Here is a 25,070-nt window from a genome sequence, read left to right on the forward strand (position 1 = left end):
GGGCGCTGTCGCGCTGGTTTCTGTTTAATCACATTAATGCTCAGATGTGCAGATTTATTCATACTGCCTCATCATAAACGCATCACAAATATAAAAACCTTCTTCAGATTAATTAAAGCCAGGAGTTTATGATCAAATAAAAATTCACGCCTCACACGTGACTTCGTCTCGTTATTATTATTATTACTGTTGTAGTTCCCGACATTGACCACAGGGGGGCAGTGTTCCCTCATGGTTCAGCTGTTTCTGCTTCATGTGCTCTGTGGGGTCATTTCCTGTTTCTGATTTTGTTTTTAATCACCACACATGTCACTACCGATAACACATCAATGCTGGCTCAGTGATGATGTCATCTTTACGGCTCAGACCTGTTCATGAAAAGAAGCACATTTCATTGGTAGAAGCGTTTTTCCCACGGTTACGGCATGCTGCACTTTATTCGTGAGTTTAAAACTGATCACAGACATTTTCTGTATGAAAACAAATTTTACTGGACGGTTTTTACATGTTTGGATCTTTTTGTTTGGGTGAAAACAAAAAGAGTCATATTCAGAGGGTAATAAGATCCTGTGTTAAATTCCTTGGTTTTTAGTGATTGCAGAGGAGTGGAACGACACCGAGGTAATCATAAACATTTATTTTAAAATCATTAGGAAATTAAGCCTGGTATAAACTGAATGTTTCATTAAGTTAAGTGTTTTACTTTGTGCTTGTGGAACAAAATTCCATGTAACCAACTTACTTAAAGCCCCCTCAGTCACAGCTTGATGTAAACAACTTCCTGTAGAACTTTAGCCAAAAACAGCTGTTCTGATCCAGGTCGATGATTATCAGGAGTCTGTGAAACAGCTGGATTACTGCAGGCTTAAAACAGGAAATACACCAGAAGCATCACAGCCTGTTCCATCAAAACTAGTGTGATAAACCAGAGTGGAAGAGGACACACACACACGCACACACACGCACACACACACACCTTCCTCGCTGGCTGTTGGTGGAAAGAGTGAGATCACCAGGTGAGTCTCGGCCTGTACAGGTGGTGTTCGGTGTCAGAGGCCATGCTGCAACTTTAGAGCTTTAGTTCATCAGATGCACTGTTGAGAGTGGCATGCACGTGTTTGTTGGCGGTGGACTGAACACGCTGAACTGTCTGGACATTTGACAGCGAGCCAATCAGCACACTGCAATAACTGCTAACCCCCCCACCCCCTCCTCCATGTGGACAGACTTTATTAGGTGAGCAGGAAGTGGGACTGGATGGAGGAGCTCTTTAAAAGAGAACGTGACTGGAAACTGAAGTCTCGGGTTTAGGTTTGCGGTCCTGCCGTCACTTCCTGCTCCGATGATCGCGTCCAACGTCCACGGCTGCAGATCAGATCTCACCTGTGAATACTTTACAGGAGGATTCATCAGGCGAGAGAGGCAGCTGAGAAATATATTTATTTAAATTCAGGTAGATTTCATCAGAGACGGGACAATAAACCGAAAACCCCGACATCAGGCCACGCGTACAGATGCAAAAAACTGCTAATAATAATAATAATAATAATGATAATAATAATGCTTTGGGGCATTTTAAAGACATCCTGTGGGGCTGTGCCAAACTTGCAGTTCCTCTGACGTCCAGCAGGGGCTCCAGCAGTGCGTCAGTCTCATAGACTCCCATGTTAAAACTTTACTGCAGAAATAAACATGTTTACAGCCTGATACACAAACTGTTTGGTCTCCATAGATAATTGAAAGTTTATTAGGGGCGTGGCCTCTGTGACTGACAGGTGGGTGGTGCTACAAGCAGCTGTCTGGTAGGCATCACCTCAGCTAACTCGAGTCCCATAACTGGACTTCTGTACCATTGTTTGCATACAGTCTATGGTTTTCCAGCTAAACTGCAGGGCCGGGTGAATAAATAATGTTTTTAATTAAGCGAAATTAGAAACGAAGTGCACCTGGACAGGAAGTTTAACCTGCAGACGTGATGATTTTGTGGTGTTCTGTTTCCTCTGACGGCCGATCCCAGAGAATAATTCCTTTTCTCAGAGTATAAAATATCACAGATGTGTTTTTATATCAAGAATCAATCGGATTTATAACTTCACTGAATCCATTGTGACTTGTTTCTTTTCTGAGGTTAAATCTGCACCTAAAATATTTACTGTGACGTCTGATTTCAGTTTTAATCAGTTTTTAATTTTTTTTATTGATTTACGATAATCGGAGAGTGCTGTAAAGACCTCCAGCCCTGTGCAAACATCACAGTTTCCTTTCTGCGCTTCTTTAAAGGCTCTGTGTTTGTGCACTGGTGATGGGTGGCTCATCGTCTGCAGTGAATGAGCTGATGAAGAGTCTGAGTCCTCGCCGGCCTGCCCGGAGTACTGTTACAGATCAGGTGACTCCTCGGGGCTGAGCTGGGACGTGGGTGGAGGAGGCACCGTCTCTCGGAGCGTTTAAAAGAAGGGCTCGGCGTCCGATCCGTCTCCTGAGCCAACAGCAAGCAGGAGCGATGAGAAGTTCGGACGCAGCCGTGCACAGAAAACACGATCGGTTCGATTTAAAGAGGAGCAGGAAGTCCGGGCGCTGGGGTCTGCCTGTCAGCGAGGGGACGAGTCAGACTCTGGAGAGCAGCGTCCAGCGGATCAACAGATCATCTTCTAAACTTCACACCGTGAGCAGGTTAACCACGGGTCAAAGGTCATCACAAACAGGCCAATCTGAGCTGAAACAGGCCGCTAACATCCCTCTGCCGCCCATCAGGGGCTCCAGACCCGTCGGCGGCAGAGGAGAAGTCCCTGCAGCTCCGCCTGCCATCAGAAATACGATCCTTCATGTGTTTGTGGCAAAGCGGGGGAAACCAATCCAGAAATCGGACAGACTCAGCGAAATCCACGGCAGACCGGCGCTCGCTGAGCGGCTGGAACAGCAGAAGAGTGATGACATCATTGGTGTGGACGGTGGCCGTGCGACGACGATGCTGGTCACGGTTAAAGATGATGGCGGCGCCTGTGAGGAGCGGCGGCAGCAGAGAGAGTTCTGCTCCGATGACTCAGCTGCTGAAACATTATCTGAGGACTCAGAGGTCAGAGGTCATGTAGAGACACCGGAGGAGGAGGATGGCAGTGATGACGAGTACTACAGCGAGGAGAGGATCACAGAGTGGATCCTCCAGGTCAACTCGAGCCTCTTCTCTACAGGAAACACTCAGAGAGGCGCCGAGTCTGCAGAGGAGCGAGACGTGGCCACCATAAAGATCATCTACAGCGGAGACTGAACTCCCAGCTCAGCCTCTTCCTCCTCCTCATCAGCCTGGACCTCCTTTCACAGGACGCACACAACCAGGGAGGAGCCTGAGGTCCTCGAGGAGCAACGCTGGCAAAAATACAGAAAAAGTTTCAGCAAATAGAACAGCTGTAATCTGGGACACTGGTGATACCAGCTCCAATTCACTTTCATTCAAATTCATGCATATAAACAAATAACTGTACATGAGTAACTTAAACTTGTTACTGTGGCCCACCTGCAGTACCATCGCAGCCCACCGGGGGGGGGGGGGGCACAGTGCATTAATTTAAATAAATGGAATCAACCTGGACGAGTGTCAGCAGATCCTTTCAGATCCCACCGAGGCTTTGCTCCAACCAGTGTTCTTCATCAGAAACAGAGCTTTTGATTGGTTAGTGATGTCCTGGGCTGAACGTTTCTCTGTAGCTTCTGCGCAGGTTGAATTCCCACAATCCTTTTCTGTGTGCCACCAGAGAGCAGGAGCATAAATCCTGCATACATGGGGCATAAATCAGTTCTATTAAATATTATTTATATAGCGTTAAATGAACATCAGCTTTTATTCACTGAGCCTCAAGTGAGAGACTAACCCGGCTCGGTCATTCTCACCTGATTTTCTCGATGGGCGGGGTTAGTGCTGATGACTCGAACTGCGATCTCGTCCTAATCTCAACAATACGAAGAAAAAAAGACCGAATTTAATTATCAGATAAAAAATAACTGTCCGTTATCTACGTTCACTTATCCTAACATCAGCCTGTTTCACCTGGCTGAGTTCACCCAGGGTCTAACCTGTACGTTCAAGGCGCGGGGCTAGCAGCATCTGACCAATCAGAAACATGGATAAATGTGCTCACAGCAGAGCGGCTGATTTCACAAAGGAGGACCCGTGTGTGTGTGTGTGTGTAAACACTGGAAGAGCTGCTGTATTAATAAAGTTTAGCCTGTGTGACAGAACAGACTGATTAATATCACAGCCGTGTCTTTACGATCGAGTGTTTCATTAATGTGTTAAAGACGGTCTTAGCTTTTATCCTCTGAGCTGCAGACTCGGTGGACTTTAACGCTGAGAGGAAAGAATAAAACCTGTTTAAATGCTGACAGAACAAAACACTGCTGAACAGCTCAGAGGGATCTTTAGGGAGTGTGACGCTAATTTCCAGAGATCTGATTGCTCAGTTATTTCATACCTGCTGATCTCTAATCTAGAAACTCCCCTACTCCTGGGCAACATCAGTTGCCATGATGATAAACCCTGATAAGAAGGATCCACCTTCACAGTACAGGATGGGTGACATTATGACTCCGACCTGACGTGGATGCTGTGGGTCTGTAAAGGTGAACATAACAGAAACAGATAACTTATTTTTAGAACCGGGGGTCTGATGGCGTGCACTCAGACGACAGCTTCCTGCTCCGTCCCGACTCTAATGCCACCAAGGTTTCCAAAATAAACTTCCAGTGTACTTCAGTCACACCTGAGAGCAGCGAATGAGCCTGTAAAGGCAGGAAGGTGTTCACTGAGCTCAGGTGAGCAGGACGCTCATTTCTGTTACACTTCTATCCAATCAGGCTTCAGAGGAGTCGCCCCCTGCTGGATGTTAGACAGAGCGCAGGTCTGAGTTTGGCACCTGCGTTTGTTTAAAGCTGCTCTGTGATTGGAGGAGATGGTGGGGTCAATGTCACGGTTCCACTCAGAGGTCATCCAGCTGCAGGTGCGGCTCTGGCGGTACCGGGTCACCCGATCGTATCGGTAGTTGGAGGGGATTCAGAATGCACGCGCATGCACACACCGGTCCTCCTCCAGAGGTGCAGCACCCCCTCCCCCTCCACCCCCCAGCCTCTGTATGCGCCGTCACAGTGCAGACAGAGGTTGTAAACATGGCGGCGGACGGGATGGTGCTCACCAACCACGACCATCAGACCCGCGTGGGGATCCTCACAGGTAAGGACACCGTGTCATCACATGCGCTAAAACGCCTCTGGGCAGCGCACCTGTGCGCCGTTTTGTGCCCGGCTGCCTGCGCACGTCGGTGTCACGATACGGGCTGTCTCCGCTGCAGAGCGGGCTAACGTTAGCCGCATGCTAACCGGTTTCCCCGAGAGCCGCGCGGCTGCTGGCGCACAGGTGCGCGTTTCACGCTAAAGAACGGGATTAACGTGTTTGTGTGTGACTGCGGATTAACGTGTGAGCACCGGTTGCACCTGTCAGCGAAACTGCGGCGCTCAGAGGTGTTTTATTCGGCGTGAAGCGGCCAGGAGGAAGGAGAAGGGCCGGGGAGCTCTTTCAAAATACGAGGCGAGCTGTGCGTGCTGCAGTGAGGGTCTACGAGAAACCGTGCTTTTATTTTGGAGGTAACCCCGCGGTGTTCCGGTGTTAGTGGCTAGCTTGCCGGTGATATTTTGAGCAGTGTGCCGTTACGGAGCCGACATGAGCTGCATTATTCATGTCTCTCTGCGGGTCTGACAAGGGCCTCGGCTCACGGTGGGCTTTTTTAAGATAACGGGACCTCGCGGCTGTTTAACGGCCGGGGTTTTACCCCGTTAGTGTCCGTTTAACGCAGTAATGAGCGTTTTTCCTCCTCACGCCATTTAGTCCAACATTAAACATGAACGCGCAGCGCGGCACCAAAGCTGTAGCTGATGTTTGCCCCGGAGTCGTGCTCGCGAGAGGACTGGGACCAGTGAACCCAGTATGCGAAACTGGACAGGGATGCTTAGCTAACTGAGGATAACATGGGCAGTCCACTGTGCGCCCAGCAGGGGGCGCTGTGGGAGGGCCCTCAATGATTTCCACCGGTTTCCACACAAAAACACGCTAGTTCCCACAAATCCAGAATCAGTACTGTGAACTGAAACAAATCAACTGTAATGATCAATATTTTATTCACTGTGACGCTGATTTTTGCCCACAAAACACTAGCATTCGGCTAACACGTGCTGATTGGTGAGTTTTAGAATAGGACGTCCTCTCTCGATGGCGTTCTTTTCCAGGTGATGCCTCCTGCAGGTGTTACCGTCGTAGTTACTATCAAGAAGCAGACGGTGGTTGAAGTGTTTGAAGGTGATGCTAACTGCTGCTGGCTTCATGCCCCAAATCAAAATGGAGGATGTATTAAAGTGGCTTGTGGTGCTCACAGAAAGGTACTTTACTGCATTAAAAACCTGTTAAAATGTCTAAAAATACAACTGTATATATTGTTTCAATCCTTTCTAGTAAAAACATGCTGAAGATTTCCATGAGAAAAATGTTTATGCCACGAAATGTACATTTTTTGTTCCTCAGCTCCATAGAGCTCCATTCATCCAGGATGAGCTCGAGAGTGCCCTCTGTGGAGCAGGAAGAGAACAGCTGCTCTTTCATCCGCCGTGCTCGCAGTTCTGTCCTCGTTAGTGACTTTAACGAGCAGAGAAAACAAAGTTTGAACACACCAAATAACACTGACAACCAGAGCATGATACTGCATCGTACACCTTTTGTCTGTCGTAAGGTTTTACATGTCAGGACATCAGAAAAAAATAGGTGTTAAAATTAAGAAAATACAACCTCAGATGAACAACACGTTGTACATTACACAGTAATTATTTAACAAAAAGACCAAATCCAGAAGTATTGTAGCTCCTCCTTCAGCAGCAGTAACCTGCAGTGATCGGTCTGTGTCATCACTGTGGGCGAGCTTTGGTCCGCTCTTCTTCAGGTCGTTGAGGTTTGCAGCATTCGTTCATGCACAGCTCTCTGAGCTCTGCAGCAGCTCCGTTCTTTCCTTTTTCAGCCGTTCCATTGGATCTTTGTCCTGTTGATGACCCAGTTTGGTCCCAGCTTTATCTGTGGGGCAGCCGGCCTCACACTGACTCTGGGACAGTTTGGAGTTCATGGTGCGCTCAGATCATCATCCCTCCTCCACCGTGCTCACAGCTGCTAGCTGTTTGTTTCTTCCAAACGTGCTGCTGCGCATGTTGGAGAAACATCTGCACTCTGGTCTCGTCTCAGAGCACATCGTTCCTGTTCAGTTCCTTTGAGCACTGCACGCTCTGATCCTGGGGTGAATTTGCTGCATCCACTGCTGGCAGAATGTGGATCCACCCTGTTCTCTCCTATAGAAGCAGCGAGGGTGGAGGTTTCACACAGTTTCTGTATTTTGACCTATTTTCCCTTAAATGAATACTGACTAAGTTTAATATGTCACTTTTTTTTTACGGTTGTATTTAAATCATTTTAAACTAGCTAAGGACTGGAGTAATAGTATTATGTTCTGCTCACTTTCCTACTTTCTTTTGACTGTGACTGTTTCTGCTAATATTCGTAGGGGAGCACTGATCAAACGTTTCTCAGTCCGGATGCTGACACCTTGTATTTGAGTTCCTGACGTAAAATAAAGTAATAAATGACGAGAGGAGCATGATAAATAAAATAAAAAAACAACCTATGTTTTGGCGTTACTCTTCTCGTTTATTGTTGCTCGTCAGATTGGAGTGTGAGAGTCTTTCCTGCTGTTATGTACACAAACAGTTTCAAACCTGCGAAGCAAACCACTGAAATCATACTGGAAACCAGACTGAGCTGTGAATCAGGTGAGGATACTCGGGTAGAGTCCAGGGATCAGAAAGCAGCAGGAGGAAATTAACCAAACAGCTGAAGTGGACTGACGTTGTCCCCCTTTGAAGTCCAAAGTCTGGATGAGGAAGATCAGGGCTTCCTGTCATGTGATGTGTGAGCTCTTGGTCTATTCTTGGTTCCTTAGATGCGCTGCTTTTTGCCATTTCATTGTTTGTCTTGGTCCGTTAACTCTGGACTTGCAGCGGCACTGAGCACGCCTGCAGGAGGGCGTTCTTCTACGAGCTTCGTAGTTGTGAGCAAGGGTTTTTTGAATCTGCCGAGGTCTTCCCTGCCCACCCCTCAGAGTTATCGGACCGCCGTTTCCTCCGTCTTCCTCTGCAGCACTTCACCCTGAGCAGGTCCTTGAAGACTAGTCCTTCAGCTCTGACGACACAGCCGCAACATTTCATCAGTAGATCTTCACATGGAGCTCTTCAGCTGTTACTTCATTGTGGTCATTGTTGGTCATGTGATCAGTGCAGGAGGTCTTCCCCGTGGCCGTGGTTTTGTTTGGACGCTCTGCTGGAGTCGACGAGGACCTGCAGGTCTTGTTTTGTCCCGCTGCTCTCAAACTGTGCAGTTGTTGTGTCTTGTTGGCACAGCGTTGCCAGGCGTCCTTGAATTTGTTGTTTCTGTCATTCTCATTTGTAAGTGCCATTTATTCTTTGTGATCATTACTCTCTCACTTCCCCTCAAAAATAAAGATTTGGTTCACACGGACGACGCTAACAACGACCTGTTCTGCTCACTTCCTGCTTTTTCATTTTGAGACTGGACGATGATATTTTGGTGTCTGTGTTCTTGTAACTTGTGGAGAATCTTCGATCCTCCAAAAAACTCATCCTGTTCATTTCCAGCTCCCTGTTGTTATCCTTGGACTCTGCTACAGCAGCTTTGCATGGTTCACAGCTGATAATAATCCTTCTTTATCTCACACTGAGCCCAGTGCAGCTCCTCAGTTCATCCATGCCTGAAATGAGCCGATTTAGCTCCTCCACCTTTAAGACAGCTTTGTTCTGATTGTCTGTGAAGGTTCTCAGTCATCCAGGTGATCGTAGTCGAAGGAGCTTGGAAAGAAAAGCGTCTGGACTTCTTTAAGTAGCTTGAAGACGTTTCACCCTCATCCATGAAGCTTCTTCAGTTCTTCAGAACTGAAAAAAACAACTTAAAGAAGTCCAGACACTTTTCTTTCCAAGCTCTGATTGGCTGCCTCTCACAAACAGAGGGTTCGTACAACAAGTAGGCGGGGCTTCCGCAGCTGAGATGAGCATACAAGGGCATCCCCTATTTGTGACATCATGCAGGTCCAGCCTGAGAGTTCAGAGCAGCCTGAGCTTTGAGCTCACAGCGTTCACACTCTGAGCTCAGTGTTAGAAACCTGCAGCACTGGAACTCGAGACGTGACAGGAAGTGAGGAGGAGCTGTGTGTGTGTGTGTGTGTGTGTGTGTGAGAAACCGTGCTGAGCTGTTCTTCCCCTGCAGTGAGCGACAGCTGCTTCAAGAACCTGGCTGAGGACCGCAGCGGCGTGAACCTGAAGGACCTGGTCCACGACCCCTCGCTGTGAGTCGTCATCAGCAGATCTGCAGCATGCATGTACACACACGAGCAGCGTGACAGTAACTGTCATTGTGTCACTTCCTGCAGACTAGGAGGAGTCATTGCGGCCTACAAGATCGTTCCAGATGAGATTGACGAGATCAAGGTAATCCCAAAAACAGGAGTCCTTTTTTAATATCTCAGTTTGTGCCACTAAAGGGAAAAGATTGAACGCTTTTTCACAGACATTTGTCTGTCAGTGGGCGGGGTCTTTGTGTAAGTGAGGTCATCCGTGGCTCTCGTCCTGTCAGATGTAAGTAAACTGGTTTAAACCCGCTGAGCATCATAAATACACGTTAAGGATTTGGATTGAAACAAATTGGAAATCAGTAAAAATTCTGAGTTGTGATTATTTCTAATTGTGTACTGACGTCTGCTCCAGCATGGCCGCTGTCTTTATGCATCCTTAGCTGTGTCCACGTGATCGCCACCGCCGCCATTTCAGACTCTGACACGTTTCTGTTTCTCTGACTACAGAGTCAGAGATTGCGGCCGCTCGGTGTTGGTGCTTTTATTTTGGCGGTGACGAGCTGTGTGTGTTTGCAGGAAACTCTGCTGGAGTGGTGCGACGAACAGGAGCTGAACCTCATCCTCACGACCGGAGGGACCGGCTTTGCTCCCAGAGATGTTACTCCTGAGGTACAGGAGGTTCAGAGGCGCGGCTCGACGGCAGACCGCCGTGTTCTAACTCGCTGTGGTTTGTCGTTTTCTAGGCCACCAAGGAGGTGATCGAGCGAGAGGCTCCGGGAATGGCTCTGGCCATGCTGATGGGATCTCTCAACGTCACGCCACTGGGCATGCTGTCCAGGTGAGCGCTCTCACTGCTCATTGACCAGTCACTGTAACGTGGCGTGCGTTTATTTTTGTAAATTCACATCTGGATCTGGAATGTTTTGGGAAACTGTCTGAATTTAATGCGGCAGCACGTCTGCCCACCGAGCTGCGTCGCTTTAACCCTCTGAGGTGATCAGCAGGTGTGTCAGAGGGTGATGTCATGGCTGTGCTCGGGTCAGTTACCGAGCTCCGTGAGGTTCGTTCACTGTCTGCCTGGATAAGAAGCAGACGGTGGCAGATGTTCCTCCTGAACCTCCAGATGTGCTGCAGCATTAATGGTGCCTTAACAGTCCTGTCACGTGACCATCTTGAACTCTCGGCCTCTCTGGGAGGATCTTCTTACAGCCAATCACATCTCTGATTCACCTGGTTAGGTGCTGTCAGTCACATTGAACGTGTCACTTCCTGTTTGTTTACACACAGGATTCTGATGAATGGTGTAGTTTAAGTTTGACACAGCGTGGAAACGGTTGTTTTCTAACCTGCTCTGTGTGCCGTGTCTTCTCCTCTGCAGGCCTGTTTGTGGTATTCGTGGTAAAACTCTGATCATCAACCTTCCAGGAAGCAAGAAAGGCTCTCAGGTACGAGTCTGACTTTACTCTGCTCAGTCTGCACCGTGTGGATCTTTGCACTGAACTCGCCGGGTAAGACGCGACGATCCGGTCAGGTGGAGCTCAGCGTTTGAGTTATTTACCGTTAAAGTAGGAAGAGTTGAACTGCGTTGTTACAAAACTACAGATGTTGGATTGCAGACCTCTGTGGGCGTCTCCAACCTTCTCCCTGACCAGCACGGTCTGAGTGCGTTTAGGCAATGTCCTGAAATGATGTCGAGCAGCTTTAAAAAGTACAACAGAGTCTAAAAATATAAAGTTTGAGCATCCAAGCCACCAAATCCACAGCTCAGAGTAACACAGGCTGAGTCAGGAGGACGGTGTATCTGAGCTCAGACTCTGTGTGCACCAGTGAAACCAGTACACTATACTGTCATACATCACTGCAATCCAGTTCACATGCATCTGTAAAGTGTGGGAGCTCATGGACCTCTGTGTGTCCCTAACGCCCACACTGAGTCCGAGCTCGCTCCGTGTTGCCGGCAGTGAGTCGGACTGTTTACAGACAGGATTTGTAGGCGGAGCCAGGTGGTGCAGGGTCTCACCTTTGTGCTCTTGAGATCTCGTAGTTCTGTTCAGGTGGCCTCCAGCTCACACAGGAGCAGTTCGCGGCGGGGATGAGAAAGCCAAAAAATGGCAGGGTAACCACCCCGACTCTGGAAAACTCTGAAAGGAGCAGCTCGCCCTTCGGTGGCTGACCTCTCCCTTACAGATGGAGGGAGGAGTTCAGACTTTTGACATGTGCTCAGAGTAGAGCTGCTGCTCCTCCACATCGAAGTTCAGATGGTTGGACATCTGACCAGGACGCCTCCTGGACGTCCTCTGGCTGAGGAAGCCCGGGGCAGACCCAGGACAGGCTTGGGAATGACTTGGATGAGCTGGAGGAGGTGGCTGGGTTTGGGATGGGGGAGTCTGGACTTCTGTGCTTGGACTACTCCGCGCAACTACCATTCGTGTAAACGATCCACTGTGCGTGCAGAGTCTGCCGTGAGCGTTTGACGCCATGATGATGATGAAACTTTGATTTTTCAGGAGTGTTTTCAGTTCATTCTCCCCGCTCTGCCTCATGCCATCGACCTGCTGCGCGAGGCCACGGTCCGGGTGAAATCCACGCACGCCGCCCTGGAGCAGCTGCCCTCCCCCTCCCCTCTGCAGGCCAACACGTACGCCAACACACACACCAACACACACACCATGGAGCGCGGGACCCAGTGTGAGGAGGAGGAGGACGAAGAGGAGGACCGGAGGAGAGGTCGGCACGCACACAACCACCACCATCATCACCACCACCACCAGCACGGCTCCTCCCACATCACCGCAGCCGCCATCGCTGCCAAGGTAAGCCACGCGCAGGCCGCATGTAGAGCGGCGGCGCTGCTGGAAGCTGCCAGATGAAAGTTTAATGATCAGTGTGGGGAAAGTGGGTCACTGCAGCAGCTACTGTACTACAGCCGCATGCAGCGGCTGCTGCAGGATGCACAGACACCACCGGGAAGCGAGCGCTCCACGGGCAGGAGGGAAGGCAGGAGGCCCGCCTCCCGGTAGCGCAATGACATTTACAAAACGCTTCCGACTCAGGGTCCCGCGGGTCATTACAGGCTCTGCCCACGGGGCATTGCTCTGCAGGTTCTTATAACCGTAGAAGAAATGAGCACCAACGTCTTGATGCATTCTCAATCATCCAGGAAAGTAAATCTCCAAAAGTTGAATCTGTTCATCTGGACGTAGCGTTTTGTGGGAGCGTTTTCTCCCACAAAACGCTACGTCCAGATGAACAGATTCAACTTTTGGAGAAAATGACCACCAAGAAAACTCGTTTTTCAAACTGTCATCGCGTTTAGACCCACAGGTCACATGACAGAGCATCACGTGACCTGTGTCGGACGCTGTCGAGAAGTTTAGATCAAACTGGTCATTATGGCTTGTTTATAAAAGGAATAAATTGTCAGGTTTTAACACTGAAGCCTCGTTATGGTTTATTAGAGAGAAGACGACAGGAAGTGATGACGTGAGGACAGTTTTGGTTCATCAATACGCATGTAAACATGACCTCCATGGTGTAAGGGTTTACCCAGTGCAGGGATGTCCGGTGTGGACTAACTGTTGGCTTTAGTGTTGTTAGTTTGTAACGTTCCTCTTAAAGCCACGCCCCCACAGTGACTGCGCACAGCCTCCCGTCGTATCAGTTTATTTACAGAATGAGTCTGTGTGTGAGCTCAGGTTTGAGCTGTGACGTGTGGAATGTTTCACTTCATCCCATTTCATGTCCTTCACCTCTGTGTGTGTGTGTGTGTGTGTGTGTGTGTGTGTGTGTGTGTGGGTGACTGCATGCCTGTGTGTCCATCAGATGAGCCATGCTGTGCTCATGGCTAAAGGGAGTCCCTACCTGCCTGGCAACACCCTCGCCCCTCCCACTCATTTCACCTGCTCCTCTGCTCATGGCCATCAGGTGAGACTCCACACGTGCACCTGTCCTCTCCTCTCATTGGTCAGTTCATTGTGTCAGTCACCATTCTTCATCCGCTCCTGCCTGAACTAGCTTGAAGATTATCTGATACAGCCTTTTTTTTAAGGTGGACCTATTATGAGTTCCCTTTTTCATTCTACATATGATACTTACGCTGGTAGTAAAAAAAAAAAAAAATCAGAAAGTAATTAGAGTATGAAAGTAAAACTTTGCATGACTTCATTAAATATAGTAAAGTTATAAAAAGAACAGCTGATTGTGAGGGGGTCAGGGGTTATGGAGTAAGTGTTCAGCTTTGCAGCTTTAGGTTCCAATAAAACAACTGAAGGAAATTCTTGGACTAGCATTAAGTGTGTGTGTGTGTGTGTGTGTGTGTGTGTGTGTGTGTGTGTAGATCCCGGACTCGATCATTTCTCGAGGTGTTCAGGTGCTTCCACGAGATTCGGCCTCTTTAAGCTCCACCCCCTCCGAGTCACCCCGGGCGACACAGGCGACTTCCCGCCTTTCCACCGCCTCGTGCCCGACACCCAAGGTACACACAAACCTTCACACATGCACACAGACAGCACCGCTAAGAGCTCGGCAACAAAGAACGCCATTCTGCATGAAACTGCAGCTTCCTGTTTGTGCTGTGTAACGGTCATAGAGCATGCCCAGTACATGTACGCTGATTGCTGATCGAAGCCCTTTATCAAACAATGACAAGCACTTCCTGCATGATGAGAGCTTTTAATTACTTTCTTTATTTCCTAACCTCCTCCGTTCACTTCATAGAACCAGAAAAATCACATTTGAGTTCCTGACATAAAAAGCGAGCTCCAGCTTCAGGGCCGAGCCGATTTATGGTGAATAACAAACTCGGTGTGTTCGATTTCACTGGAGCAGAAAAACGATTATTCACAGTTAGACTTGGTTCAGGTGCCATTTTTTTCAAATATCAAATACTTTCTTATTGCCAGTATCTGAACAGATTACCATGTAATTTAAAAAACACGCTAAGAAAAGTTTCTCCCTGTTTATCCCGTGGCGTTCCCTAAGGTGCTATCCTGGGTCCTCCATTATTCCTTATATACTTGTTTTCTTGTATATGTTTCCATATTTTGTTTTGTTTTGTTTTTTCGTTGTTGTTGTTGTTTTATTTTTTTTTAATCACTAGTATTTGAACTGATTGTAACATTACTGAATCAATTACATATTCCCCAGCTTTCTGGTCACCTCTAACATGTTATTTGAATGAGCGCCACTAGCTAATGTTAGCTTAGAAATAATTACCAAATGAACATCTCTCAAATACAAACCCTTCACACAGGGTTTAGATAAAGACTCTAGACAGCGAGTTAAGGTTAGCCAGCTACATGCTAAGTTGACTATGAAGTAATTTGTGTGTGTTAGCAGCTAAGTTCATATTAGCTACCATTAGCCAAAAAACCTGCCAATGTAATGAATAAAAAGCTATCTAAAATGAAACCCTAAATACAATCTGATCTGGGAGCTTTATTGGTTATTTTCACGTTTCTTTGTCAGTGAATATTACGAGCTAATCCTTACTAGATTCATGCAGTGTAGCTAAGTCATAGCTTGTTGGCTAACTTTGTCTAAATTATGCCTAAAATGAATTAAATGCTAGGTGGCTAGCTTGCCAAAATCATTTACCTGTTAAGTGAACCATTATTATAATTTACATTTTATATAAAAATATGATTTTAGTCAAAAATTAAATGGTGTAACCGTTTAAATAGATGGCGAACTAGCCTAGAGCGCGCTTGGTTACCTAGCTGGCTGTAGCTTAGCTTTACAGCCTGTATCAGACATTTATAACATCCAGGTCAGGTGTAGTGTGTGTATGCTGCTCTGTCAGCTGTTGGACAAACATACATGACATACAGACCATACAACAGAGAAACATGGCAAAGTAGGACAGTCTGTGTATGACTCAGCATATTTTAGATGCTAACGTGTTCTGAGCAACAGATCGGTTTCTGAGGTTTTATGCCTCATGCTTTTAATTTTAACTTGCAAAACAAACTTAAAACCGATAACTGATGAACGTGCCAACGGTCAAAGTCTGTTTTAAAGTTTGGACCAAAAAATCCATTTAACCAGAGTTAGCATTATGAAGCCCCCCCCCACGCTCCCAGTAACCATCGGTAACCATCATCACAACGTCATTAGACTGTTACAGATGAGTATCTTTAGGTCAGATTTGAATATCACTGTCAGTCCGGGTGTCAGCAGTGTCCTGAAGCTCTCGTTATGTGCATGAACTTTATTCAGGAAGTCTCGGGACGTGTGCTGTCTGTTGAATGGGAATGAATGGGACTGTGATGGTTGGAAACACTCAGATCTATTGAAATGTCTTCAGTTGTGGTACATTTAAAAATAAATGGGCTAAAAATGTAGCATCAAATTATGCTTAAATCATCTCTGCAAAGCAGCCAATCATTAACCTTATTTACCTTTGCTTTTAGTAAGAAGACGCCGGCTTTCTGACCTCTGGTTTTAATTTGCTGTTCATCTTCAGCTGTTAACATCAGCTAGGAGAGCAGAATTAAAGCTCTGGCTTATATCTGCTGTTTATTCAACACTCAGACTGCTCTGATGATTAAAATTAACCCAACTCGCTCTCTCGGTGCTCCTGAAATGCTTGAATGTTGCATCCAGAGTCATTGTTTGTGTTTCCACATCCTGTGAATGAGACGCATGAAAAGAAAATTATTCTATAAGATGATTTTAATCAAAATAATCTGTTTCTCTGCAGGTTCAGTCACGATGTGGCAGCAATGAGAACATACTGAGAGCCAGTGAGTTCAGTGTGTGTGTGTGTGTGTGTGTGTGTGTTTCGTTTACCTTTAAAGCTCGAAAAAATAGTTTGCAGGTGTTTACAGGTGTGTGTGTGTGTGTGTGTGTGTGTGTGTGTGTGCGCGCGCGCGCTCGTAGGCCACAGCGCAGTCGACATCAGTAAAGTGGCGCGCCGTCATCGCATGTCGCCGTTCCCGCTGACATCCATGGACAAAGCCTTCATCACTGTTCTTGAGATGACGCCTATTCTGGGAATTGAAGTCATTAACTACAGAGGTGAGTGTACAGTGTGTGTGTGTGTGTGTGTGTGTGAGTGTACAGTGTGTGTGTGTGTGTGTGAGTGTACAGTGTGTGTGTGTGTGTGTGTGTGTGTGTGTGTGTGTGTGTGAGTGTACAGTGAGTGTGTGTGTGTGTGAGTGTACAGTGTGTGTGTGAGTGTGTGTGTGTGTGAGTGTACAGTGTGTGTGTGAGTGTGTGTGTGTGAGTGTGTGTGTGTGTGTGTGAGTGTACAGTGTGTGTGTGTGTGTGTGTGTGTGTGTGTGTGAGTGTACAGTGTGTGTGTGTGTGTGTGTGTGTGTGTGTGTGTGTGTGTGTGTGTGCTGCTAATTAACTCTAACACAGGAGTATCGAGCCCTGCACGCCCACGTGTCCACTACAGAGCTGCTGCTGCTGCGGCATCTGATGGGAAATAGTAGTATTATAAAAAGTATTTCACCACCTGCACACGCTGTTTGAACTGTATACATGTTGCTCCACCTGAAAGTCAATCCAGGTTGACGTCAGTCTGATCGGCTTTTCCCCGCTGTCGGTCAGCTCGTCCGGTCAGGACCGTAGGCGGCCTCCTCCGTCGTTCCTCCACAGTCCACGAGAATCGCTCCTCCCACAGTGTTCAGATTGTAGTGAAACCATGAATTTGTCCTGCATGAGTCTCTGAGAAAGTCTTCTCTCCGCAGATGGTTTGGGTCGAGTTCTCGCTCAGGACATCTATGCCAAAGACAACCTTCCTCCGTTCCCCGCCTCCGTTAAAGACGGCTACGCTGTGCGAGGTGAGACTGTCGGCACCGCCTCAAACATCTGCGTTGTTTTACCTTTTAGCTGTTGAACTGAAAGCTCTAACCGACTCACGTTTGACTCTTAGCTGCCGATGGCCCAGGAGATCGCTTCATCATGGGGGAATCGCAGGCTGGACAGCAGGTCAGCTCTCACACAGCAGCTTTGTGCATAACCATCATCCGTCAATCAGATTCTGTGCAAGACGCTGCTAAGTAACCTCAGTGTTATCTATGAGTGGGCTCATGGTACACTCTCTATGAGCGGTGCAGCGTGAGCCATGCTCGGACTGTTCAAGTTCACGTATGTGCAGAATGTAGATCAGGAGGGCAGACTGATGCACATCACTGAGTTCGGTCTTTAGAGCCACACGTGTCACAGAGCAGGAAGTCCTGGGAGTCGACCTCTGCAGCCAGACGCTGGCGTACTAACAGCTGCAGTTCCTCTAACGTCCACTTGAGGCTCCAGAATTTAGAAAACTTGCTCCAGCAGAGAAGTCGTCGTCTTCTCCTGATTACTGTGAATTTCAACCTTGACTAAAAGCCTTATTACCTGATGATGTCATCGCTCTGTAAACTGTGCTTCTTGTGTTTTCAGCCCACCCACACAGTGATGCCAGGTCAGGTGATGAGGGTGACGACCGGCGCTCCGATTCCCTGCGGAGCTGACGCCGTGGTCCAAGTAGAAGACACGGAGCTGCTGAGGGAGTCTGAGGATGTAAGAACACCAGGATAAAGGTTGATGGAGTTGTGCGTGTGCCTGCTGGCTTTACTTCCTGTTCGTCTGTTACAGGGCACTGAGGAGCTGGAGGTGAGGATCATGGTCCAGGCCCGGCCTGGGCAGGACATCAGGTGAGAGGGGAACGCTTCTCAGGTCGTGGATGTCAAATGGGTGGAGCAGCGCAGACAATTTGGTGCTTTTGTGTCCACGCAGGCCGATAGGTCACGACATCAGGCGAGGAGAGTGCGTGCTGGCTAAAGGCACTCACATGGGCCCGTCTGAGATCGGCCTGCTCGCCACGGTGGGAGTGACCGAGGTCAGCGTGCACAAGTTCCCTGTGGTGGCCGTCATGTCCACCGGGAACGAGCTGCTGAACCCGGAGGATGACCTCCACCCGGGGAAGATCAGAGACTCCAACCGCTCCACTCTCCTCGCCACCATCCAGGAGCACGGATACCCGACCATCAACCTCGGCATCGTCGGAGACAAGTGAGCGCGTTTCCCTGCCTGTCACTGCGGTCTGATTATTTCCTGTTCTGACATCATAAAAAAGCTCCAGGAGGGTTTGGTAACCCCCCACCCCCACCCTCCAGCACGGTGCAGTCAGGGTCTAATCTTTCATCCACCGTCTGAGGTTCACGGATCCCTCAGTGGGGTCCCTTCACTGGTCGAGTCCGACCTCAGTCTGTATCCTGAACTTCCTGTGATGCCCGTGTGTCCTCTTTCTGCAGCCCCGACGACCTGCTGTCCGCTCTGCACGAGGGAATCAGCCGTGCTGATGTCATCATCACCTCAGGGGGTGTGTCCATGGGAGAGAAGGTACAGTAACTTCAGTAACTTAACTAACTTCAGACCACGCCACCTGCTGAGAGTCTCAGCTACAGTATCACCTGCACGCTCGCTCAGGAAGTGAAGCAGGACTGCGCGGACTTCTTTGCCGCTGCTGCAGGAAGTGTCTCTCTCTGTGGAGTGAGACGGCAGAGAGAGCCAAACGTGAAGGCGGAGCTGCCGATTTACCTTTCTTTCTTCAGCTCTGACCGCGAGCTGTAAATCCTACTCGAGCTGAGGGCCAGGTGAGGCAGCAGGTGGGCGTGGCCTAAAGTTTTTCAGTGTAAAGCTCACTGAGAGAGTGATGCACTGAGCAGATTTTCTGATCGTCAGTGTGCAGGAAACCTGACTCTGTGTGTGTGTGTGTGTGTGTGTGTGTGATCAGGACTACCTGAAACAGGTGCTGGATATTGACCTGCACGCGCAGATTCACTTTGGCCGAGTCTTCATGAAGCCAGGGTAAGACGGGAGCCGAGACTTCCTGCTTTAGTCCCAGAACTTGGGCACAGATCAGCTGATTTGACCTTCATCCACAGTCACTATGTGTGAAATACCTGAGAGCTTAAAGCGCTTCAGGCGGCTGTTAATGAGCCTCACCTGTGGCTGCACTGTTAGTCTGTTCACTGAAGTCACGAATGTTTCTTCTGATAGCTGAAGGAGTTCCTCACAGTACTGCAGGTACACCTGAAGGTTGATACCACAGTCTCTGCCTCTGCTCACACTGCTCTGTGTTTCTGTCCCTCAGTCTTCCCACTACCTTTGCCACAGTCGACATCGACGGGACACGAAAACTCATCTTCGCCCTGCCAGGTAACAAAATACCCCTGCTGTGTAATTCACCTGCCTTTGAAGCGTCCTCAGGTCGTCCCCACAGACGTCTGTGATCAGTGTCACGATTCCTGATTGTGGATCCGAAAGCGAAGCAGGAAGCTTGAGAGCGTCCTGAGCCCAGCCTTTAACCTCCTGGAGACCAGAAAGCTTCAGCGCAGGCTGAACGTCAGCAGCCTCCACAGAGACGGGCTGAGAATTAGCAGTTCATGTACTTCACAGTACACGATTGTACTGTGAAGTACATGAAGTAAGGAGGAAAAGAAATGAATACAAATCAACAGATGACGCAGAAACTCTGCAGCCATGTTTCATATTCGTTGCAGGCAGATATGTGTCTCTTAAAATAACTCCATCAGGCCTCATCGACACGAGTAACTCCAACCGACCACCGTCACGTTTATGACATCGTTCAGAGGCTGCTCGTAAACACGCCACATCATGTTATCGAGCTTCTGCACCATCATCACACGTGGTCTGTGTGTTTATTGTTTCCAAGGTAACCCAGTGTCCGCTGTGGTGACGTGTAACCTGTTTGTGATTCCTGCTCTGAGGAAGATGCAAGGCATTCTGGATCCTCGACCTACAATCATCAAAGCGAGGGTAACACACACACACACACACACACACACACACACACACACACACTCTGAGGTCATGCTGTAACCCTGCCTGCAGGCGAACGTGACCCTACAATAAATAAATAAAATAATAACATGATGGTAAAAAGAGCGCGCGAGTGTTTGATGCATCACTCGGGTTACATAACACAGTTATTGTCGTAGTAACAATAATATTAATAACAATAATAATAATAACAGCACAGTTTCTCTTCAGCTCTCCTGTGACGTTAAGCTGGACCCCCGGCCTGAGTACCACCGCTGTATTCTCACCTGGCATCACCAGGAGCCGCTGCCCTGGGCTCAGAGCACAGGTGAGTGCACACACACACACACGGTGATGGTGTGTATCGTCAGTCATTGCTGTCTAAGCGCTGCTTCATGTTTCCTCCTCGCCGTGGTAAACTCTGCCCTCTTCTCATCCACACGAGTGACTTTATTGTTCACATCATGGAACCGTCATAAAGATGCTGCACATGTTCATGCAGCATCGCGTCGTTCAGCTTCCTCACTGCACTTGGCCCAAATGAGCCGGTACGCTCGTGTCCTGTAGCGCCGCCCTGAGAGCTTTACATCAGCTCATCCAATCAGATTTGTCGTCCACCGGTGATTTTCCCGGCCGCTGCCACGGTGCTGAGTCCAGCTCACGGATACTCGCTCCAAAGTCTCTGAATCTCCCAACAAGGACTGATCTCCGACCGGCTTTCTTAGAGACGGAATCGACGTTTTCTCCCAAATTCATCGTGCATGTCCCCAGATACCCGAGGCTTCCGCAGAGCGTCCAGTGACGCGCCCGTTGCAGGCCCGGCCGTCAGCGCTGGCTCTGTGGTCAACATCAGTCAGCTGATTTACGTCAGAGGCGTCGTAAACGAGCCTCTTAAATGTTGTTCTGACCGCTGCCTCGGTTAGTGTCCTGTAAGACATCTCACTTGGGTAATGTGAGTAACCACGCCCCTCCTCCCTGCAGGTAACCAGGTGTCCAGCAGGCTGATGTCCATGCGCAGCGCCAACGGCCTGCTGATGCTGCCCCCTAAAACAGAGCAGTACGTGGAGCTGCACAAGGGAGAGGTCGTGGACGTCATGGTCATCGGACGGCTATGATGCAGGTACGGCGGCCCCGCAGACGCACTGAGCACGTGCGAAGCATGTGCTTTCTGTTAACACTCCTTTTTCTCTCCAGACTGAAACGTCACTCGCTACCGATTACCATGGCAACGCCAGGACTTCTTGTCTGCACAGGAAACAGTCGGGGTGGGGTGGGGGTGGGGGGGGGAACCGGTGCATGTCTACCTGGTCGCCATTAGCTGTGATGTCATATGCAACAGCCAATCGGAGCCAGCGCAGGCTGAGTCCTCATTGGTCTGCTCTGAGGAGATCACTGTATTTCAAAGGAGAAAAAAAATGTGAAAAAATATACGAAATATGAGATTTATTCTGTAATATTATTATTATCCTGATGATAATGATTATTAATATTCTATTTATTATTATCATGGTTCTGACAATATCATCATCTTAGTAGTATTCATGCCCTCTTCTCTCCTCTTCATTTGCTTTGTGCGTTTTTCCCGGATAGATTAGAGACATAGAGACCCTCCTCCTTTTTCTACCCTTGCTCTGCTCTGGCGTCCTCTCTCCTGCTATAGAAACTTCCTGCCGTTTCACTGCGTCTCCTCCTGGATCACACAGACTCCAAACATCAGCAAAACACGGCTGATGAAGACGTCCTCCGAGTGAAGCTGCTCACGTTGTTTGTGCCACTGAATATTTTCTGCCAAACAATGAAAAAAGAAAAGAGAACAAACTGCAGGCGTCCTCTGGTGTTCCTTTTTTACCTTTCTGCAGATTTAACCCTCTCAAACATCTGGAGACGTCTCAGCGAAGCCATGAAATCGTCCTCGGTGGGTCAGCGGCTCGTCTTTGGGGCGCCGAGCGATTTCTCCGCTCCGATATAAACGCGATAAAGACGTCTCTGATCGCGGTCGTATCAAAGCTGCGCCACGCTGGCGGTTCGGTCCAACCCTGCGTTCAAGTGGTGTTCGACCAGAGTGTGACGTTTACAGCAGGAAGACGTTTATGTTAACCTCTGGGATCACCCGTGTGACGGGCGCGATTACATGATTAATCCACATTTGCGTCTGGAGTTCTGGGTGTGGGATTTGTCCTTTCACTCGCTCTGATCAGGCTGTCCAATCAGGAGTCTTTATTCAGATTTTTACCCACGACCACATGTGCAGGAACCAACTGCTTCGGCGAGTTCGGAGCACAGACGCGATTCACGGTTTTCCCATCTGCTTGCATCACTTGAAGGCAGGGTGTCACATTCAGGTGCTCGTAACTACACCACGTGTATTTTTGCCATGACGGTGTTAAGGTGCTCGTTATGGTCGGTTCGAGGCTGTAAATCAAAACGTCATCTGACCGCCGTTCTCTCCGCGTACTGTATGAGCGTGCAGAAACCCTCCTTTGATAGTTCGCCGACTACAAACGCAGAAGCATCTGAGCTGCTGGCCGTAGATCCTGCTGATAAATGTTTACCGGTTACCGACAACCAGAAGCGTCCTGTGAGATCTGAGAGCTCCAACGCAAACTGCCCACTTCCTCTCATCCTTCCCGTTTAACCTGTTTTCCTGCAGCGCGGTGTGTGTGTGATGTATAATCGATAACCAGCTCATATTTTCCCAAATTTCCCAGAGTCCATGTTGGTGGTAAAATGGGAACACGGTTCTTCCTACTTTGACCCATTTTCCATCGATGTGGTACCGGGGTGCTACTTCATCAGATGTTAACAAATAAAAAGTGCCACAAAACCACTGGCACCTCAAAATCAGCGGTCCCAAAGCGCCCATTTCCATTTGTGATGCTTGGCATTCCGGCCTGTGAGACTGAGTCTGGTCTGCTGCACCCACACCAACAGCTCTGCTTTGGAAATCAAGTGGACAACTCATCCTGTTACCACCTTTTTCCAACAACTCAGTGCCGCTGCCTCACCCAGACCCGGGTCCTTTCCGGGTTGTCCCGTAGTTGGATTCATGGATCGATGGTGGGAGTGGGAACTGCACGAAATTTCTCTTCTTACCACAGACATTACGCCGGCTTGTGCTACCTAATGTTCTGGCGCTGCGTTTGTGGGAAAATGGATCCGATTCTTCCTGCTGGGACTTCTTTTCCACTGGTGTGGTACTGCTGCTAAATCTAGAAGCAGGTTATTGACTTTCCACTGAAATGACAGTTTTCCAAACATTGTAGCCCACGGTTGGACTCAGAGAGGTCACCAATGATTGGCCGAGGCAGCTCACAGCGGTGGTTGGTTCTCAGCCTGTTCTGGGAGAGAACCCAGGCAGAACCAGCTCTGTAACTTCTTCCTGTGAGGCTCTTCACCTCGACTCCCAAAACCAACCAAGAGCCGGCACCACGTCAGTGGAAAACCTGATTTAAATATGATCAACCAAACCCACAGGTCAAAGGTCAGGCGCTGCATTCAGGTCATACTGGAGTAACTGCTCTGTCTGATTTTAACGGTACTGACACGGCGTCCTGAATGCAGCGCGGCTCTTTGTCCTGAGCTCTGACCCATCCCTCTTTCCCCCTCCTTCTTGTCACACCTGCATGCCCATAAAAAAAGGGGGCGTGTCTTTCTCTTTGGGCAGGTGTGATTCCAGGCGTGAGAGTGGGGTGCAGCGCCTGGGCGGGTCCTCTGATCTGATTAAACGTGACACTGATGCTCTGGTGCCAACACTGTCTTTAAGTGCTCTGGCTTGGTTTCCAGAAACTTCCCAGTTACCTCAAATGCACCGTATATATACAGCATATATGTGAGTGGCTCGTGCTGCGTCCGTGTCACACGGGAATGGCGCGATGACAAATGGCTGTTCGTTCAGAGAAATTCCTAAAATAGTAAATATGAGCATTTCCTCGCTTGCCGTTTGGCGGCTCGCGTTTACGGCGGCTCGCGTTTACGGCACAAACGCAGCATCAGTGCGTGTCCTGCCGCCTGCCCAAGGAGGACCAATCAAACCCAGATAGATTCATCAGAGCGAGCAGAAGCAGGTTGTTGAGAAACTGCCTTTGTACCGAGTGATTCGTAACACTGGGCTGAACTCAGTGTCACACTGCACACACTATAAACTATGACCAGCACTTGTAATGAAGCAATGACACAGCATTCTACTACTACTGTATAAATATAATGAAGAGGATGTTTTTCTGTAATATTATTGAACCTGAAGATGAATTAATAAAAATAATCCTGATTATTCTGTAACTGCTGTTTGGCTCGCTTCATTCATAACAGCAGTCGTCTCAGAGCAGGGATGGTAAACGTCACTTCCTGTCAGTGTGAAGAGCTTTAACTGCACATTTAATCCCTCAGATAATTGAATCTGAGAGAAAAGCGCTGTTTTTCTATATGATAAAGAAATGCTGATGTAGGAAATGAAAGACCTCTGTCAGATGTAAACATCCAGAAAAAGCTCTGGTCGCTCATTTCCCAGATTCTCAGTAATTATAAATAAAGTTTTGTAGTAAATTATGAAGAAATGTGAACTTTTAAGATAAGATAAACCTTTATTAGTCCCACACGTGGAAAATTTGTTTTTTCAGAATATGAAAAATGTTATTATGATGAAATATATTATGTGTGATGAAATATTAAATATTTAATATTTCTTTGATTCTTTTTCCACAATATTACGTTTTTATAAATAATGAGTACTTCAGGCTTCCATACTGCATGTTTGAAGGCAGGTAGGAACCATCCAGCAGGAACCTTTTGTTGCTGCGCTTGTTGCTTTCCTGACCTGAACATTCGTCACATTTTTCTCTCAAATGTAATTTTTTATTC

The 25,070-nt window shown here is 48.3% G+C and overlaps 2 protein-coding genes and 1 long non-coding RNA gene across 6 annotated transcripts; all 3 read left to right on the plus strand.

Annotated features, from left to right (window-relative positions):
* The first annotated feature begins 338 nt into the window (after positions 1–338).
* On the plus strand, positions 339–24,484 carry gphna (gephyrin a). 4 transcript variants are annotated; one of them, XR_005609385.1, is made up of 24 exons: positions 4,953–5,221; positions 9,356–9,434; positions 9,519–9,576; positions 10,017–10,109; positions 10,184–10,278; positions 10,819–10,885; positions 11,948–12,253; positions 13,263–13,364; positions 13,777–13,914; positions 16,141–16,183; positions 16,320–16,457; positions 17,135–17,227; positions 17,320–17,375; positions 17,829–17,948; positions 18,024–18,082; positions 18,165–18,440; positions 18,683–18,770; positions 19,165–19,238; positions 19,525–19,589; positions 20,107–20,210; positions 20,445–20,541; positions 21,195–21,333; positions 21,408–21,630; positions 21,804–24,484. XR_005609385.1 is itself a non-coding variant. In XM_039603253.1 (23 exons), the coding sequence occupies exons 1-22, from the start codon at positions 426–428 to the stop codon at positions 21,326–21,328; spliced, it is 2,301 nt and encodes a 766-aa protein (XP_039459187.1). In that variant the 5' UTR covers positions 339–425; the 3' UTR covers positions 21,329–21,333; positions 21,408–24,484. The 4 variants fall into 4 exon arrangements, 3 of the variants coding, with proteins under 3 accessions (XP_039459187.1, XP_031605548.1, XP_031605549.1); XM_039603253.1 differs by lacking the exon at positions 4,953–5,221 and adding an exon at positions 339–441 and having other exon boundaries at positions 21,408–24,484; XM_031749688.2 differs by having other exon boundaries at positions 21,408–24,484.
* LOC120434829 lies at positions 345–3,575 on the plus strand. Its single transcript, XM_039603254.1, has 3 exons — positions 345–397; positions 593–621; positions 2,281–3,575. The coding sequence occupies exon 3, from the start codon at positions 2,501–2,503 to the stop codon at positions 3,263–3,265; it is 765 nt and encodes a 254-aa protein (XP_039459188.1). The 5' UTR covers positions 345–397; positions 593–621; positions 2,281–2,500; the 3' UTR covers positions 3,266–3,575.
* LOC120434830 lies at positions 5,641–7,705 on the plus strand. Its single transcript, XR_005609386.1, has 2 exons — positions 5,641–6,420; positions 6,563–7,705. It is a non-coding gene; the product is annotated as an uncharacterized LOC120434830 (long non-coding RNA).
* Positions 24,485–25,070: the final 586 nt, after the last annotated feature.

This window comes from Oreochromis aureus, linkage group 19 (genome assembly GCF_013358895.1).
Source record: "Oreochromis aureus strain Israel breed Guangdong linkage group 19, ZZ_aureus, whole genome shotgun sequence".
Lineage (NCBI taxonomy): Eukaryota > Metazoa > Chordata > Actinopteri > Cichliformes > Cichlidae > Oreochromis > Oreochromis aureus.

What these genes read in the sequence shown, in the direction of transcription:
- LOC120434829 (XM_039603254.1), top strand. Translation starts at nt 2,501, where the DNA reads ATGAGAAGTTCGGACGCAGCCGTGCACAGAAAACACGATCGGTTCGAT.
- gphna (XM_031749688.2), top strand. Translation starts at nt 5,050, where the DNA reads ATGCACGCGCATGCACACACCGGTCCTCCTCCAGAGGTGCAGCACCCC. An exon ending in CCTCGTGCCCGACACCCAAG is followed by an intron (nt 13,915 to 16,140) that starts GTACACACAAAC and finishes GTTTCTCTGCAG; the next exon opens with GTTCAGTCACGATGTGGCAG. An exon ending in CTCGGCATCGTCGGAGACAA is followed by an intron (nt 18,441 to 18,682) that starts GTGAGCGCGTTT and finishes CTCTTTCTGCAG; the next exon opens with CCCCGACGACCTGCTGTCCG.